The sequence below is a fragment of the Gavia stellata genome, chromosome 10 (assembly GCF_030936135.1).
Source record: "Gavia stellata isolate bGavSte3 chromosome 10, bGavSte3.hap2, whole genome shotgun sequence".
Taxonomy (NCBI): Eukaryota; Metazoa; Chordata; class Aves; order Gaviiformes; family Gaviidae; genus Gavia; species Gavia stellata.
In genome coordinates, this window is record NC_082603.1 from 36847849 (window position 1) to 36862252 (window position 14404).

The window sequence follows — 14404 nt, forward strand, 5'->3', positions numbered from 1 at the left end:
CCAGGTTTTGTGGGGCAAGCGGGAAACGAAAAGAACCAACTCCCCTACAGCCGGGGGGGGGGGGGGCGACAACCGCGCTCAGACCGGGCGGGGCCGGGCCGACCCCACGGCGCGGCGGGCCCCCGCCTGAGCCCGCGCAGCCCGAAGCCCAGGCTCGCCACAGGGGAGCCCGGCGGCCTTGGCGGGGGGCGGTCGAACCACACCCGGCCGTGGCCCAGGCCCAGCCCCCACCCCACCCCACCCCGCCTCGGCGCTCGGCGGAGCGGGCGGCCCGCGCGGCTCCGCCCCCGCCTGCCTGGCGCCCACCGGGCAGGGCCGGCAGCCTACGCGGTCGCGGGCGCAGCCGCCGGGATGTTTGCCTTGAGGGCCAGTCGGGTGAGCGGGCGGGCCGGCGCGAGCGCTCGGAGGACGTGAGGTCTGGGTGGACGGGACGGGACGGGACGGGGCGCGGCGCTGCTGGCGGCCGGCGAGCGGAGGCTGGGCGGGCGGCAGGCGCCCCGCTGGCGGGGAAGGGCCGCCGGCCGAGGGAGCGCTGCGGCGCGAAGGGCCGGAAGCTCCGGCGGCCGCGGGGCCGTGGAGCGCGGGCAGCTGCCGCGGGGCAAGCCCGGCTCCCGCCGCCGTGACCGCCCGCTCCGGGCCGCGACAGCTGGAAGGCCGAGCGGCTGCCCCGGAGGGCAAAGCCGTGCAGGGCTGAAATTCGCTCGCTGCTCTGTTTTTCCTGTCTCCGCATTACTACCCGTGGCTTTACGGCCGTAATCTTAATGGTCTGAATGGGTGTTGCCATCTGTTACTCTTCAGCTGACTTGTCGCACAACTTCGGGGCTCTTCGTGTGCCAAAGGCCGCGCCGCGAAGTCTTTAGGAAAACCCTGTCTGGGTCTGGCACCTCCTGCTTCCTGCTCAAACAGTGGAGATGACTTGAAAACACCAGGACTTACCGTTCAGGGTATTTTGTACAATGCATGTCCTTAAGTATACCTAGCTGTACCACCTATGCTGCCTTTTTTAAATACGTGTGATGTATAATAGTTGTTTTTCTTAAGTACTAACATTTTGCTATATTGAACCACCGGTAACCTCCTAGCTTCAACCTAGAAAGTAAAAATTACTCAAAACTAGGGGAGTACCTTGTTCAGCATTTACACAGGCCTTTTCCTGCTTTCCCCGTTTCCAGCGTCATTCGTGAGTCTGAATGAGTTGAAGGGCCCTTTGTCAGAGCTTCCTGGCAGCAGTGCTATTTTGCCCCAAAGTGATGCAGCTCGACCAGGTGTCCAAAGTGTTACTGTGACAGTGTCGGTGAGGGAAGAAGTCTCCGTCTGAAGTTAGTTGGTGTTTTATAGATCAGAAGTAATGCTTCAGGCAAGGCAAGCTGACAGTCAGTTAATGCCTACCATAGGGCATTGGTATTTCATTGTAAGTTCAGCCTCCTGACACATTACCCCAGCAACAAACTGCTCTTGACAACTCTCTTCATTTTTGTCCTGAGTTATGTGAGGGAGAATCAAGGTTAGAGACCTTAGCTTATTGTTGTCCTATCTTTTTCTGTGATGTACAGCTTTTCAATCAAGTTCTGTAGTTCTTTTGGCATTAAGGTAATAAAGATTGCATTACTTCCATGTGTATCCTTGTCATACCCTTTTCCTAACAGCAGATTATTCCCGTGTTAGTCTTGCCACTTTAACGACCGTATTTCTGATTGTGCAGTCAGCTTATGCAAGAGCGCAAGGAAATGCGGTAGGAGTTGCATCTGAGCATCACTAGCAGTAGTTTGTCACTGAATCTAACTGTTCCTCTGAGTCAAGCAATAGGAAAGTTGTCAGAGTAGACAGATGGTCATCCCAATTCTTACATGTAGTAAACTGTGATCCTTTGTCACTTGATCACTCATGCAACTTCCAGGTATGAATCCCACCTGTCCAATTCATATTTCTATTGGTGGGGGGAAGCGTTGAGTTTTTCCAGAGTAACCTTCAGTGTTGACCTTACATACTACTTTGGTACAAAAACCACAATACATGTAAGTTCTCTAGTAGAAATTTGACAGCTTCTTTCATATAGGGTATCACTTTTAGCATTAGTTTGAATTCAGTACTTTTTCTAGTGTAGACAAAACTTTTTGGTGGCAAAGCTATGTATAACTCTATCAAGGGCAGCTCCTTAAAAAAAAAATTTAAAAATTTCATCATTTGGCTTTTTTTCAACCTCATCTTGTCTTTTTCCAGATAAAACAAGGTATAAAACATTCTGAAGGATCAAGGTCTTTCTAGATGTTTGTTGGTACTGTTTGTTTGCAGTAACACAAGACTTAACAAGATACCATTTTGCAATGTCTGTGGCTTGTTAAAACTTGAATAAAATATTGCCTACTGGAAAATGCAATCTTGAACTATTAATAAACTGACTTAACAGTTTGGTATTCAATTATATCATAGCCTCCCACTCTTCTATGCCTAGCAGTGGTCTTTCTGCATTTCTTCACCTTTCAACTTTATAGATGTTTTCAGTATCCTCTGGAAATACTTTTTTCACTGTGTTGATACCTGTTATTGCCTGTGTTCTTCATGCTTCTTGTGGTGTGACTTCGTAACCATCTCTGCATAGCATTCTTATTTTAAGAGCAGTTACCTACTACAACTTCATTTTGAAGTTACTTGTTGCCTCCCCAGCTATGTAACGTTCTGTAATGTCCTTGTCTCCTAGAGTTTCCAGTAAAATTTCTGTGATATTTCTGCACTATTATGATTAACTCAGTTTTTTTAATGTTACAACATAAGTGACTGGTCTGATCACACTTTTTTTTTTTTCTTTCTACCTTTTCACTTAAGAAAATCAAGAACAAGCCTTTTCTTAGTGTTTAGGCTAATTTGTTTTCACACAGTATTGATTTGGGTCTTTCTAGAAATTTATCCAATTAAATATTTTTCACTTTTTTCCCCAACATTTCAGAGATTCATAACTATTGAAGGATGAAAGAGAGTAAAACAACCTTTTAAAATCAAATTCAGAGGTGTTTTTGTACAGTATTAAGGCATTCTGAAAATAGTTGTCTCCCACAGTATTCTCCTGGAGAAGCTGGCGACTCGTGGCTTAGACAGGTGCACTCTTGGCTGGGTAAAAAACTGGCTGGACGGCTGAGCCCAGAGAGTCGTGGTGAATGGAGCGAAATCCAGTTGGCAGCCGGTCACAAGCGGAGTCCCCCAGGGCTCAGTTTTGGGCCCAGTCTTGTTTAATATATTTATGGATGATCTGGATGAGGGGATTGAGTGCTCCCTCAGCAAGTTTGCAGATGACACCAAGTTGGGCGGGAGTGTTGATCTGCTTGAGGGTCAGAAGGCTCTGCAGAGGGATCTGGACAGGCTGGATCCATGGGCTGAGGCCAATTGTATGAGGTTCAACAAGGCCAAGTGCCGGGTCCTGCACTTGGGTCACAACAACCCCAGGCAACACTACAGGCCTGGGGACAAGTGGCTGGAAAGCTGCCTGGTGGAGAAGGACCTGGGGGTGTTGGTCGACAGCCGGATGAAGATGAGTCCACAGTGTGCCCAGGTGGCCAAGAAGGCCAACGGCATCCTGGCCTGTATCAGAAATGGTGTGGCCAGCAGGAGTAGGGAGGGGATCGTGCCCCTGTACTCGGCGCGGGTGAGGCCGTACCTCGAATGCTGTGTTCAGTGTTGGGCCCCGCACTACCAGAAGGACATTGAGATGCTGGAGCGTGTCCAGAGAAGGGCGACGGAGCTGGTGAGGGGTCTGGAGCACAAGTCTGATGGGGAGCGGCTGAGGGAGCTGGGGTTGTTCAGTCTGGAGAAGAGGAGGCTGAGGGGAGACCTTATCGCTCTCTACAACTGCCTGAAAGGGGGTTGTGGGGCGGTGGGTGCTGGTCTCTTCTCCCAAGTGACAAGTGATAGGACAAGAGGAAATGGCCTCAAGTTGCGCCAGGGAAGGTTCAGGCTGGGTATTAGGAGAAATTTCTTCACTGAGAGAGTGGTGAAGCACTGGAAGAGGCTGCCCAGGGAGGTGGTGGAGTCACCATCCCTGGAGGTGTTCCAGGAACGTGTGGACGTGGCACTGTGGGACATGGTTTAGTGGGCATGGTGGGGTTGGGGTGATGGTTGGACTTGATGATCTTAGAGGTCTTTTCTAACCGTAGTGATTCTGTGAGTCTGTAATATTTGTGGGCATTAAACTTAAAGTGAAGAAAGCACTTACAATGAAAAAGAATACATTTGTGATAAGTATTAGGAAGAAAAATAAACTTCAGATAGTCTGCTGAATTCTATCCTATTTGGAGTATAATAATAATAATGACTAAGTGTCCATGGCAGCAGCTTATTAAAAGAAAGCCGACATGAGTCTGGGACATTCTAAAAATATTCTGATAGATACGGGTTAATAGGTAGGTTGTTTTTAAAGTCTTTGCTAAGTCTGCCTGTAGGGAAACATTGGATAGATAGAATATTCACTAGTGGGCAAGAAAATTGGGTTTGATGAATGTGTGTATAAATGAAAGAAATATACATTGCTATGTCTCTGTAAACATAAATTGTAATTATGCTTTATTATTTTTAAATAATCAGTTGCATAATACTTAAAAGGGGCTAGGGCAGTTCACTCACGCTCAGTGTTGTTAAAGCCTGGGATTCCTGGTATAGCTGTCATATCATGTGAGCGCTGCTTGCCACAAAAACAAAACTTAAGGTAGCCAAGAATTCTTTTACCACTGTAGTAATTGTGTTGTACTTGATGTGATATTGTTTCTAAAGAGGGATTCTACATTTAAAGTTGTGCTGCAGTCAGGCTAGTAGCTTCAGGAGACTTGAGCTGTAAAGATCTTACACCTCACATTCTTTTTCTGTTTAGCAGATGCTCCAAATCATTACAGGGTGTGGATGGAGGTCATACTCTAGTAAACCTGCTCAAAACTTACATATAGGCAAATCTGGAGCTGGCTTTAGCTTTGGTAAGTATTACAGTTTTTGAAAGAAATACAGCAATTAAGGGCAAATTGCCGAGTTTAAAAAAAATTCTATATTGCAGTTCAACATTAATTTAAAATGAAGGTGTTTATTCTAAATAGATTTCTGTTCTTTTTAAAAAAATGTTTGAAAACCAAAATTACTTTCTTCCTCAGCTCAGGCAAGTCAAGGATGTGTATTGTGCTTATAAGATTTTCTTCTTTTTTTAACTCATGTCTGTCTTAAGCTTTTTAATTGCCAAAGTGCCTTAGCTTTGAGTATTTATCTCGCATTGCTGTTCACAATGTTAAAGTAACTAAATGTAGTCATAGTTGAACTTGGTTATAAGGAAACATTATAAAGAAATTCACCCTTCTCTTGGCATATTACATACATAAACCAAATTTAGTAGGTCAGCAGCTAGATGTTTGAAACTGAATAGCCAGGATCTTTGGACAGCATCTGCCTCCTTCTCTTCCTTAATTTAATTGGCACAGCATACTTCTTGTTTCTTTTGGTAATACATTTCATGTTACACAGTCCTCTCCACTCTGTTTTCAATATCTTGTGGATAATTTTGTCAGAAGTAAGTGCATTGTAGGTGTTGATGAGAGAACAGTGGCGGTTTTCTCCCAGGAAAAAGGGGAAGCTGAGCTTTTTTGCTTCCTGGAGAGGCCCAGGAAGTGGTGGTTTGGGTTGTCCTGGAAAGACACCCTTGTTTTCTCTTTTCTCGTAGTCTGCAACTGGCAAAATTAAAGATAGTAGAGAATTTGTGACCTTTTTTTTTTTTTTTTTAATAGAACTTACTGATGAACAGAAAGAGTTTCAAGCTACTGCTCATAAATTTGCTGTGGAGGAAATTATTCCTGTTGCTGCAAAATATGACAAAACTGGAGAGGTAAATCTACCATAGTGTAAGGGAAAAAAGACTTTTATCTTAATCTGCATAGAATTTAAAATGTTGATAGTGATGAGTCAGAAGGTGATCTTTCCGTGTCTATTTCAGTATCCTCTTCCACTTATAAAACGGGCTTGGGAACTTGGTCTTATGAATTCACACATACCAGAAAGCTGTGGTAAGTAAACATTCTTTTTAATGTGTAAAATGAAACAAAGAAAAGGCATTAGATGAGATTTATATGTGTAATTATGGATTCTCTATAAAATAAACAGTTACATACTTGAATAATCTAAATTTAATCAGTAGGCAGGTTGACACATACAAGTGTTACTAGGCGTGGATGTAATCAGGAGACAAATGAAACAGATTATGATTTAGTAATTTATGACGAGATTTTCCTGCCGTGATTACAGTTGCCTAATGTTCCCCTGGTGCACTGTGTCAGCTGATTAGGCAGAGAAATTAGAAGGTCATATTCTGTTCTAGTCTCTGACACAGGCTGGAGCAATTTAAGAGTTTATTCCAGAAGGACAGATTTCAGTTTAGATTAGGTGCAGTACCTCAGTGCTTTGGAAGTGTTTAAGTATATCAGTAACCACAGAAAAAATGTTAAATTTTTTTTTTTTTTTTTTGCATTTATATTACCTGAAAAAGAAGTTAGGTTAAGTGTCCATAGCAGACCCTTTTTTTGGAAGACTAATCAGAAGGTATACGTTGTATCAAGAATTCAGTAAACGAGGTTAAGGAACAAAGAGCCAAAAGGAGCTATTGTGAGGACCAGATTTATTCAGCCACAAATTCTAGAGAAACTAAAGGCTGAAATAGCTGGACTACTGCAGTGTATAATCACTTGGTTATTAAATGAAAAACTACAAGTGGCAAATTGGACACCATTGTTTTAGAAGGTCTCCAAGGGAGATCTAAGAAAACACATACTAGTAAGCCTGATACACCAGGTAAATTAAGAGCAAGTAAGACGAAGTACAGAAATAGTGGGCATAGGTAAACATGATATGCTAGAGAAGGGTTTTTGTGAAAGGAAGTCGTGCCTCATAAAATCATTGGAGTTCTCTGAAGTAGCTAATAAGTGTATGAACAAGAGATGCCTGGTTGATACAGAATGCTTGAACTTCCAAAATGAGTTTTAAAAATCATCAGGTTTCATAGTGGAAATATTAGCAGCACAGCCTTGCTGGGTCTTGTGTTATTTGGAATATCTATAAATAAATTGGAAAAGGGGGTCAGTGCTGAGGTGATAGAGTTTACTGGTAACACTAAGTTATTCAGCGTAGAAAAGATGAGGCTGGTGCAGAGAGCTGCAGGAGATGGTCATGAAACCAAGTGACTGTTAAAATGGCAAATGCAATTCAAAAAAGGAAAAGTGATGCACATGTGCAGGAAAAGAAGCAATCCAAACTTCACAGAGGAATGGTATCTTCTGAACTAGTTACTGCCTCCAAAAAAGAGATTTTTGGGTTTATAATATATAGTTCTGTGAACGTCAGCATAATGCTCAGAAGTGGTCAAAACTATAAAATTTAAGGTCAGAAGGGACCTTTAAGGGAATGAAGAAAAAAGCAGAAGGCATCATTATGCTGCTGCCTGAATCCAAATTGCACTGGCCTCTTTAGTTCATTATGTAGCTAGATCCTTCCATCTCAAGAGTATTGTGGAAATGGAAAAGGTTCCTAAAAGGGTGACAAAGATTATAAAAGATGTATCTTCTGTGTGAGATGTAGCTTCTGTATGAGAAAAGACTGAAACGTCAGTGTCATGGAGAGTGTGAAAAGGGATTGATAGTTCAGTGTCCCTTTCAATAGAACTAGAAGGCATCAAATTAAGTCAGCAGATGGAAGGTTCAAAATAAATGAAAGGAGATGGTTCTACACGCAGTGTGTAGTTAATTTGTGAAACTCATTGCCCCTGGATGATACTGATGCTAAAATTTTATATAGATTCAAAAAGAGACTGGGCAAATTCACGTAAGAAATGTCTGTCAAGGGTTAGCAGAACGAAGATACCAAAGAGAAGTATCTCTTTGGCTGAAGAAGTCACCTGAAGGCTCAGGAAAGTATTTTTGAGGAAGCATAGTTGTATTGTTATTGTGTTTATATGTACTTCCGAAAGTGCTGGCTTCTGTCAGAAGCAGGTTACTGAGTTGGTTGCTGACTAATATGGGCACTTTTTTCTTTTTTCCTAAGTGCTGTGGTAGCTCAGGAGCCCTTTGTCTGCTTCCTAAGAACTCTTACTTCTCAAATGTAAAGTAGTCAAAAAATTCAAGTGGTACATTCTTGCCACTCTGTGCAACTTGTCCCACATTAATCACACAGTAACCCTGGAACTGTGATATGTAATTTTCGAATCACAGAATCACTAAGGTTGGAAAAGACCTGTAAGATCATCAAATCCAACCATAATTCTTTTAGAAAATCACCTGTTACTCTTCTGACAAAACTTTATTTAGAAAGATTGCATGAGAATGTCTAATTGAACACGGTACACAATCAAATGTGTCAGGGGGAATATGTTTTTGTTAATTAATTTGTGTAAATCACTAATATGTTGCAATTTAAACCCATTTTAGTAAATTAAATATTTCAACTGTAGGTGGTCTTGGTCTTGGCAGTTTTGAAGCATGCCTTATTACGGAAGAGTTAGCTTATGGATGTACAGGGGTTCAAACTGCCATTGAAGCAAATTCCTTAGGGGTAAGTTCTGTCTTTTCTTATATCCCTTAAATTAGAATCTGTGCACTTTAGAAAGATGGATTAATGGTCTAAATATTTCTTTCAGCAAATGCCAGTAATCATTGCAGGAAATGAGCATCAGCAGAAAAAATATTTAGGAAGAATGACAGAGGAGCCAATGATGTGTGTACGTATAACTGCTACACTGTAGAATGTTCCTAAACCATATGAATCAGTATAACTTTTTTTTTCTTTTTTTTCTTTTTTTCCCCCAGAAAACACTAACATGTACTCACAACTTAGCCCATTTTGGTTTGTAAATAAAAAGGACATTTACTGAAAGTCAGGGAATAGCTAATGAGATACATTCAATAAGCAAATAGAAGATATTTCTTGGAAAATCATCCCCATCCTAAGTCGCTTACCAAAAATTAATAGCTTTCATTGCCCTTTCAAGAGGTGGTGTAGGCATTTAGAAAAATATGAGGTTTGTATAAGGGGAAACTCAACTTGGATGGGAAATAAACTATATTTGTGATCTTAAATATTATATAAGCAGTATTTGTTATATAGAAAGAAGTAAAGATTCATGTGCAATGCATTAAAATCTGAACAACTAAGCTTCATAAAATGAAGGACACAGTAAACATAAACTGTTACTCAGTGCTTTTATTATCAGATTTTAAAGGTCCTCAGCTTTCACATCAGAGTTTGTGAAGCCTGAGGAAGTAATGACTTAAGAGTTACAGAATGGTTCTGTTTTATTAAAAGACAATTTTATGTATTATTATGGATTTATAAAGAAAATTAACCCTTATATTTTTGGATTCTTGCTGAGACAGCTGTTGTAGGTTTGGGGTTTTTTTATTTAATGTTTTGGGTTTTATCATGAAGTTCACTTAAACCTTTTACAGATCAGTTCGATGCACATAGTTGCAAAAATTTGTAGTTGCCTAAAAATAGAACTTTTATTCCTCAAGATTTTGCATTTTATTTTCTCTTAGGCTTACTGTGTAACAGAGCCTGGAGCAGGCTCTGATGTGGCTGGTATAAAAACAAAGGCTGAGAAGAAAGGAGATGAATATGTTATTAATGGTCAGAAGATGTGGATCACAAATGGTGGCAAAGCAAACTGGTGTGTTAACTGTTAACTCGTTAATATTTTCTGTTGTTATGTTATATAGTGGCTTCCCCCTGCCCCCCCAGTTAAAGTCTTTAAAGATCTGTTATAAATCTGAATGTTCATTGTGCTTCAACACACTACACTTTAATCTCTGACCAGTTTATTAGGATAGGATATAAGAATGCAGACTCAGTGCTGTGCAAAGCCTAAAAAGGAAAATGAGCGATGACAACTCCTCACTCAGGAAGGCCTCTCAAACCTTGCTGCTATCAAACCAAATTAATTCTGCTTTTTCTTCAGGGCATGACAACAACAGTATGATTTAACTTGCAAAGTACTCAAGAGGCTCATATTACTAGCTACCTTGCTTTGTAGTTGTGGTGATTGAGATCAGTTGCTTCCGATTCTACTAGAAACACCTCTCACTTCTAGTGAAGCTAGAAACACTGTTGGATTGTGGTGTTACATTTTATTTTCTGAAGGGAAGACATTTTCCAGCTGTCAAAGAATGCAGATATTGCTGTGGTGTCTATGGAACGTTCCTTATAATATAAACCTCTAACATCATGTCTCGCATCACACTGGTTCGCAACACATAAATTCTTCTTAATTAAAGTGGAAAAATTTTATACATTTGTACAAAAGCTGAATTTTCTAGATATTTATTACCTTGTTCAAGGCAGATCCATCAAGGACCATCTACCAGACAACTTTTGACATTACTGAACACCATAAATGTGACTTTTAACTGTTTAATTTCTGAGAGAGATACTTATTTACAACTGATTCTTAGAAGAATAAAATTAAGATCTTTGAAATCAGGTGATAACTATATAATTTTGCATGCAAGAATGTATTTCCTAAGCATTAATTTTTATGTACATGCTGTGAATAGGTTTCTTTTGTACTATTCATGAAGCTGATAATATCATAAAGCCTTACAATACATGGAAAAGGTGGAGAATCTTTGCATGTTTATCTGAAGTAGTTTTACTAAGTTTTATGAAATCTTCAATTTTTGAAACTTCCTCTCTCTTTATTTTTGGGAGGGGCAAGAAAAAAGTGTTGCTAACTTACAGATAGAATTTATTATATAGCAGAAATGCACGTAAAAACATTTAAAATGTTAGCTAAAAAGCTATCTGGTTGTTAATTGTGAGGATAAACTGCATCCCTCTTCTTTGTTTTATACTAGGTATTTTTTGCTAGCTCGTACTAATCCAGATCCAAAAGCTCCTGCAAGCAAAGCCTTTACTGGATTCATTGTGGAAGCAGATAGCCCTGGAATCCAAATTGGAAGAAAGGTGAACGGTATCTCTTATTTGACAAGCCAGGAAATACTGTTCAATTCTAAACCAATAATACAACAAATTACCATTAAAGAAACAAGACTGTTATGCAGCTGAACATTTTCATATGCTCGTGTACAATGATCTTTTCATTTTCACAACGTACAGAAACTATTCATAATTATAATTTTATTGATTCAGATAAGGAATTATTCATAATGGTTTAAAGTAAGATGACTTTGAACAGCTGCAAAAGAATCTTTGAGAACTATTTTACTGACAAGTGCCAATAAATGAGAAGTAGTATGTCTTGAAAGGATAAGAAGCAAGTTGGACAATTTTAACCATAAATATGCACACAGTGAGCTTTAATTTTAGCTACTGCTGGTCGAGTAAGAGGCCTTGGAGACATTGGTGCTAGTTCTCTCTTGGGGGAAAAAAAAAAAAGTACTATTTTTAGTAGTAGGCAAGGAATCCGAAAACTTGAAAAGTTCATTTATTTATTTAGTTGTAGTACACCCATACTGCCTGCATATTAGATTCTTTACTTTTTCCACTCTCATCTCAAAGGATATAGTTGAACTAGAGAAAGACAAGACAACTGATTACAGCTACAGAACTGATTTCATATAAAGAGAAAGTAAACTGCCCACCTTAGACAAATTAAGAGCGTGCTGGTCTGCAAGTGCAAAACTAGTATTTGTCATGTATATGATAAATTTTAGATGAAGTGTTTTTGGGGAAAAAAGCGTAGGTTATGTTTTGAGTAAACTAAAGAATGAACATGTATTGTACCTTTGAATAATCCAATTTATTTGCACCTCTGTAAATTTCTCTTTTCAGGAAATGAATATGGGTCAACGCTGCTCAGATACAAGAGGTATTGTCTTCGAAGATGTGAGAGTCCCAAAAGAAAACATATTAATAGCTGAGGGAGCTGGCTTTAAAATCGCAATGGGAGCTTTTGATAAGACCAGACCACCCGTAAGTATCAGAAATAACTTATTTATAAAATACAGTAGGAATTTCTGATCTCTTATTTCTGTGCTGTATTCAATTCAGGTAGCAGCTGGTGCTGTTGGATTAGCAAAAAGAGCACTTGATGAAGCTACTAGATACGCTTTGGAGAGAAAAACCTTTGGGAAAGCAATTGTTGAAGTAAGTGGAAGGGTGGGGGGGAGAGAGAGAGAGAGAATGTAAATAAAATCTATGTTTTCACACCATATGTACTACTACTGATTTTTCAATGTTATTCCTTGATTTTTATTTTTTTTTATATTATATCTCTGCCATTTTTGGGTTTCCAAGTATATAGGTCAGCACCATTTAAGTAAACTTAGATATGTGGTAGCTTCAGGAATTTTTCTATACTTTACCAATAATAATAGTAAAAGCAGAAAGAAAACTCTGCCCAAAAACCTCATGTACTATCAGGACATACTTAAGTTCTTCAGTGCTATTAACCAGTGATTTTCAGGGAAGGAAAAAACCTCTGAGGTATGCGAAACAAGACGCACAGTATTAATACTAATAGAATACATTGCCAATCACACCACTTGCCAGTTTTAAAGAAATATGAATAAACAGCAAGGTAAATACCAATCTCATAAATAGTAAAGAACAACTTCATAATTCAGTATTTAATCCTTATGACTAAATGAATTTGAGAATTAAAAACTTAAAAGTCTAATTCAACATACAATTACGAGAGCCTGATCCACGTCCTGTAGAACTCCTCTAGTACGATTTACTGAGTTTGTTGAAGAGATCACTCTATTAAGAGATCACTCTATTTTTCTTGGATGTCATAGAATTTTAAGTGGGCAATGTTAACCTAGTTTATTTCATCATTCATAGCACCAAGCAGTGTCTTTCCTGCTTGCTGAAATGGCAATGAAAGTGGAACTTGCTAGGATGGCTTACCAGAGAGCTGCATGGGAAATTGATGCTGGTCGAAGGAATACCTACTACGCTTCCATTGCAAAGGCATTTGCTGGTGACATTGCAAACCAAGTAGCTACAGATGCAGTACAGATTTTTGGAGGAAATGGATTTAATACTGAATATCCTGTAGAAAAACTAATGAGAGATGCTAAAATCTACCAGGTAAGTAAAAGAGAGAATGTGATCTTTATAGCAATACATAAATATTATATAAAATAAACTAATGGCTACTTATTTCAAATCATGATGTACACATATAAAAAAAATCAAAGCAATAATCCTTCAATTTAAAGAGTCATTCAAATCAGGCAAATTCTTGCATACAGAAGTCATTGCACTGGACTAACAACTCAACTCACATAAGAGAAAGAAATATATTTTTTTTTCCCAATGTGGTAACTCTTTGAAATTCTTGGACTCTTGCTTTTGAACTCTTAGGAGAAAAATCAGAATACCAATGCTTGCTTGGTATATAAGTAGAGATGGTTTATGTATAATGCTGTTTTTGAAAACCTTCAGTGATGGAAATCCTCTGACCAAAGCAAACAAAAAACCCAAACAAAACTGTATGGGAGAGAGTACTAGTTAACAAGAAGCAATGGAAATAAATGGATCAAAGAGAACATATTTGATATGACCTTGAAAGGCTAGTCAAAGAATATACAACACTTTCAGCACAAGTCACCTCCTCCCCTCCATCTATTGTTTTAAATCCTACTTTGTAAAACCTAAATTATGTATTTTCTTCCTCAGACAAGAAAATTTCCTCATGCTTCCTCACCCACTGTGTCTTGTTTATTTTCATGAGACTCTTACTGAGTTTAGATAAGAGCACCTGAGAGAACAAGACTGTCTCTCAATATCTTGTATGTGATTTATTCCATTAAGCCCACTGTAGTTACTCTGTCACACTGGAATTTTCTTTTTTCTCTGTCTTTCTGCACATCCTAATCCACATTGGATTAGTGCTGGGAAGGTTTAGAACTGTAGATCTGTTAAAACCTTTTAACAAATCATCATCTAACATTATTGCAATTCTTCTTTTCAGATTTATGAGGGAACTGCTCAAATTCAAAGGCTGATCATAGCTCGTGAACATGTTAGCAAATTTAAGGCTTAAAGAAATGCATGAAGTGTGTCTGGCACTGCCGTAGTGTTCTGTCTTCTCATGGAAGAAGATTTTAGTGCGTTTCTCAACAGAATTAAAAAGGCATGGAGAAAAAAACCCCCAACTTTCTTTCAAAGTCTTTTTATTCTGTACATTATTAAGTACTACTTCTGTTCTCCCTGTCCAGTCCCTCACTTCATTCCTAACTAACAGAGCAGGTATTTTCTAAACATTCTGAATTCCATGCAACGTTTTCTCACTATAAAATTAGATTATCACAATGTTACTTTTGATAGTCATTGCTGCATTCTAATAAAAATTTTTTAAGAGAAGTGTGGTTGGTAAGTATATGTTCAATTAGGATGATTCACTTCAAGTGAAAGTGTGTAGCTTTTCCTTAAG

At 39.3% G+C, this 14404-nt stretch overlaps 1 protein-coding gene across 4 annotated transcripts; it reads left to right on the top strand.

Moving 5' to 3' along the window:
• The first annotated feature begins 314 nt into the window (after window positions 1–314).
• ACADM (acyl-CoA dehydrogenase medium chain) lies at window positions 315–14334 on the top strand. Of its 4 annotated transcripts, XM_059821727.1 has the most exons (13): window positions 348–375; window positions 799–944; window positions 4856–4955; window positions 5751–5848; window positions 5957–6026; window positions 8459–8559; window positions 8645–8725; window positions 9543–9673; window positions 10857–10965; window positions 11794–11934; window positions 12013–12108; window positions 12808–13056; window positions 13943–14334. In XM_059821727.1, exons 3-13 carry the CDS (start codon window positions 4859–4861, stop codon window positions 14012–14014), a joined length of 1245 nt encoding a protein of 414 aa, XP_059677710.1. In that variant the 5' UTR covers window positions 348–375; window positions 799–944; window positions 4856–4858; the 3' UTR covers window positions 14015–14334. The 4 variants fall into 4 exon arrangements, with proteins under 4 accessions (XP_059677708.1, XP_059677709.1, XP_059677710.1 ...); XM_059821725.1 differs by lacking the exon at window positions 799–944 and having other exon boundaries at window positions 315–375; XM_059821726.1 differs by lacking the exon at window positions 799–944 and having other exon boundaries at window positions 315–375; window positions 4859–4955.
• The last annotated feature ends 70 nt before the right edge of the window (window positions 14335–14404 follow it).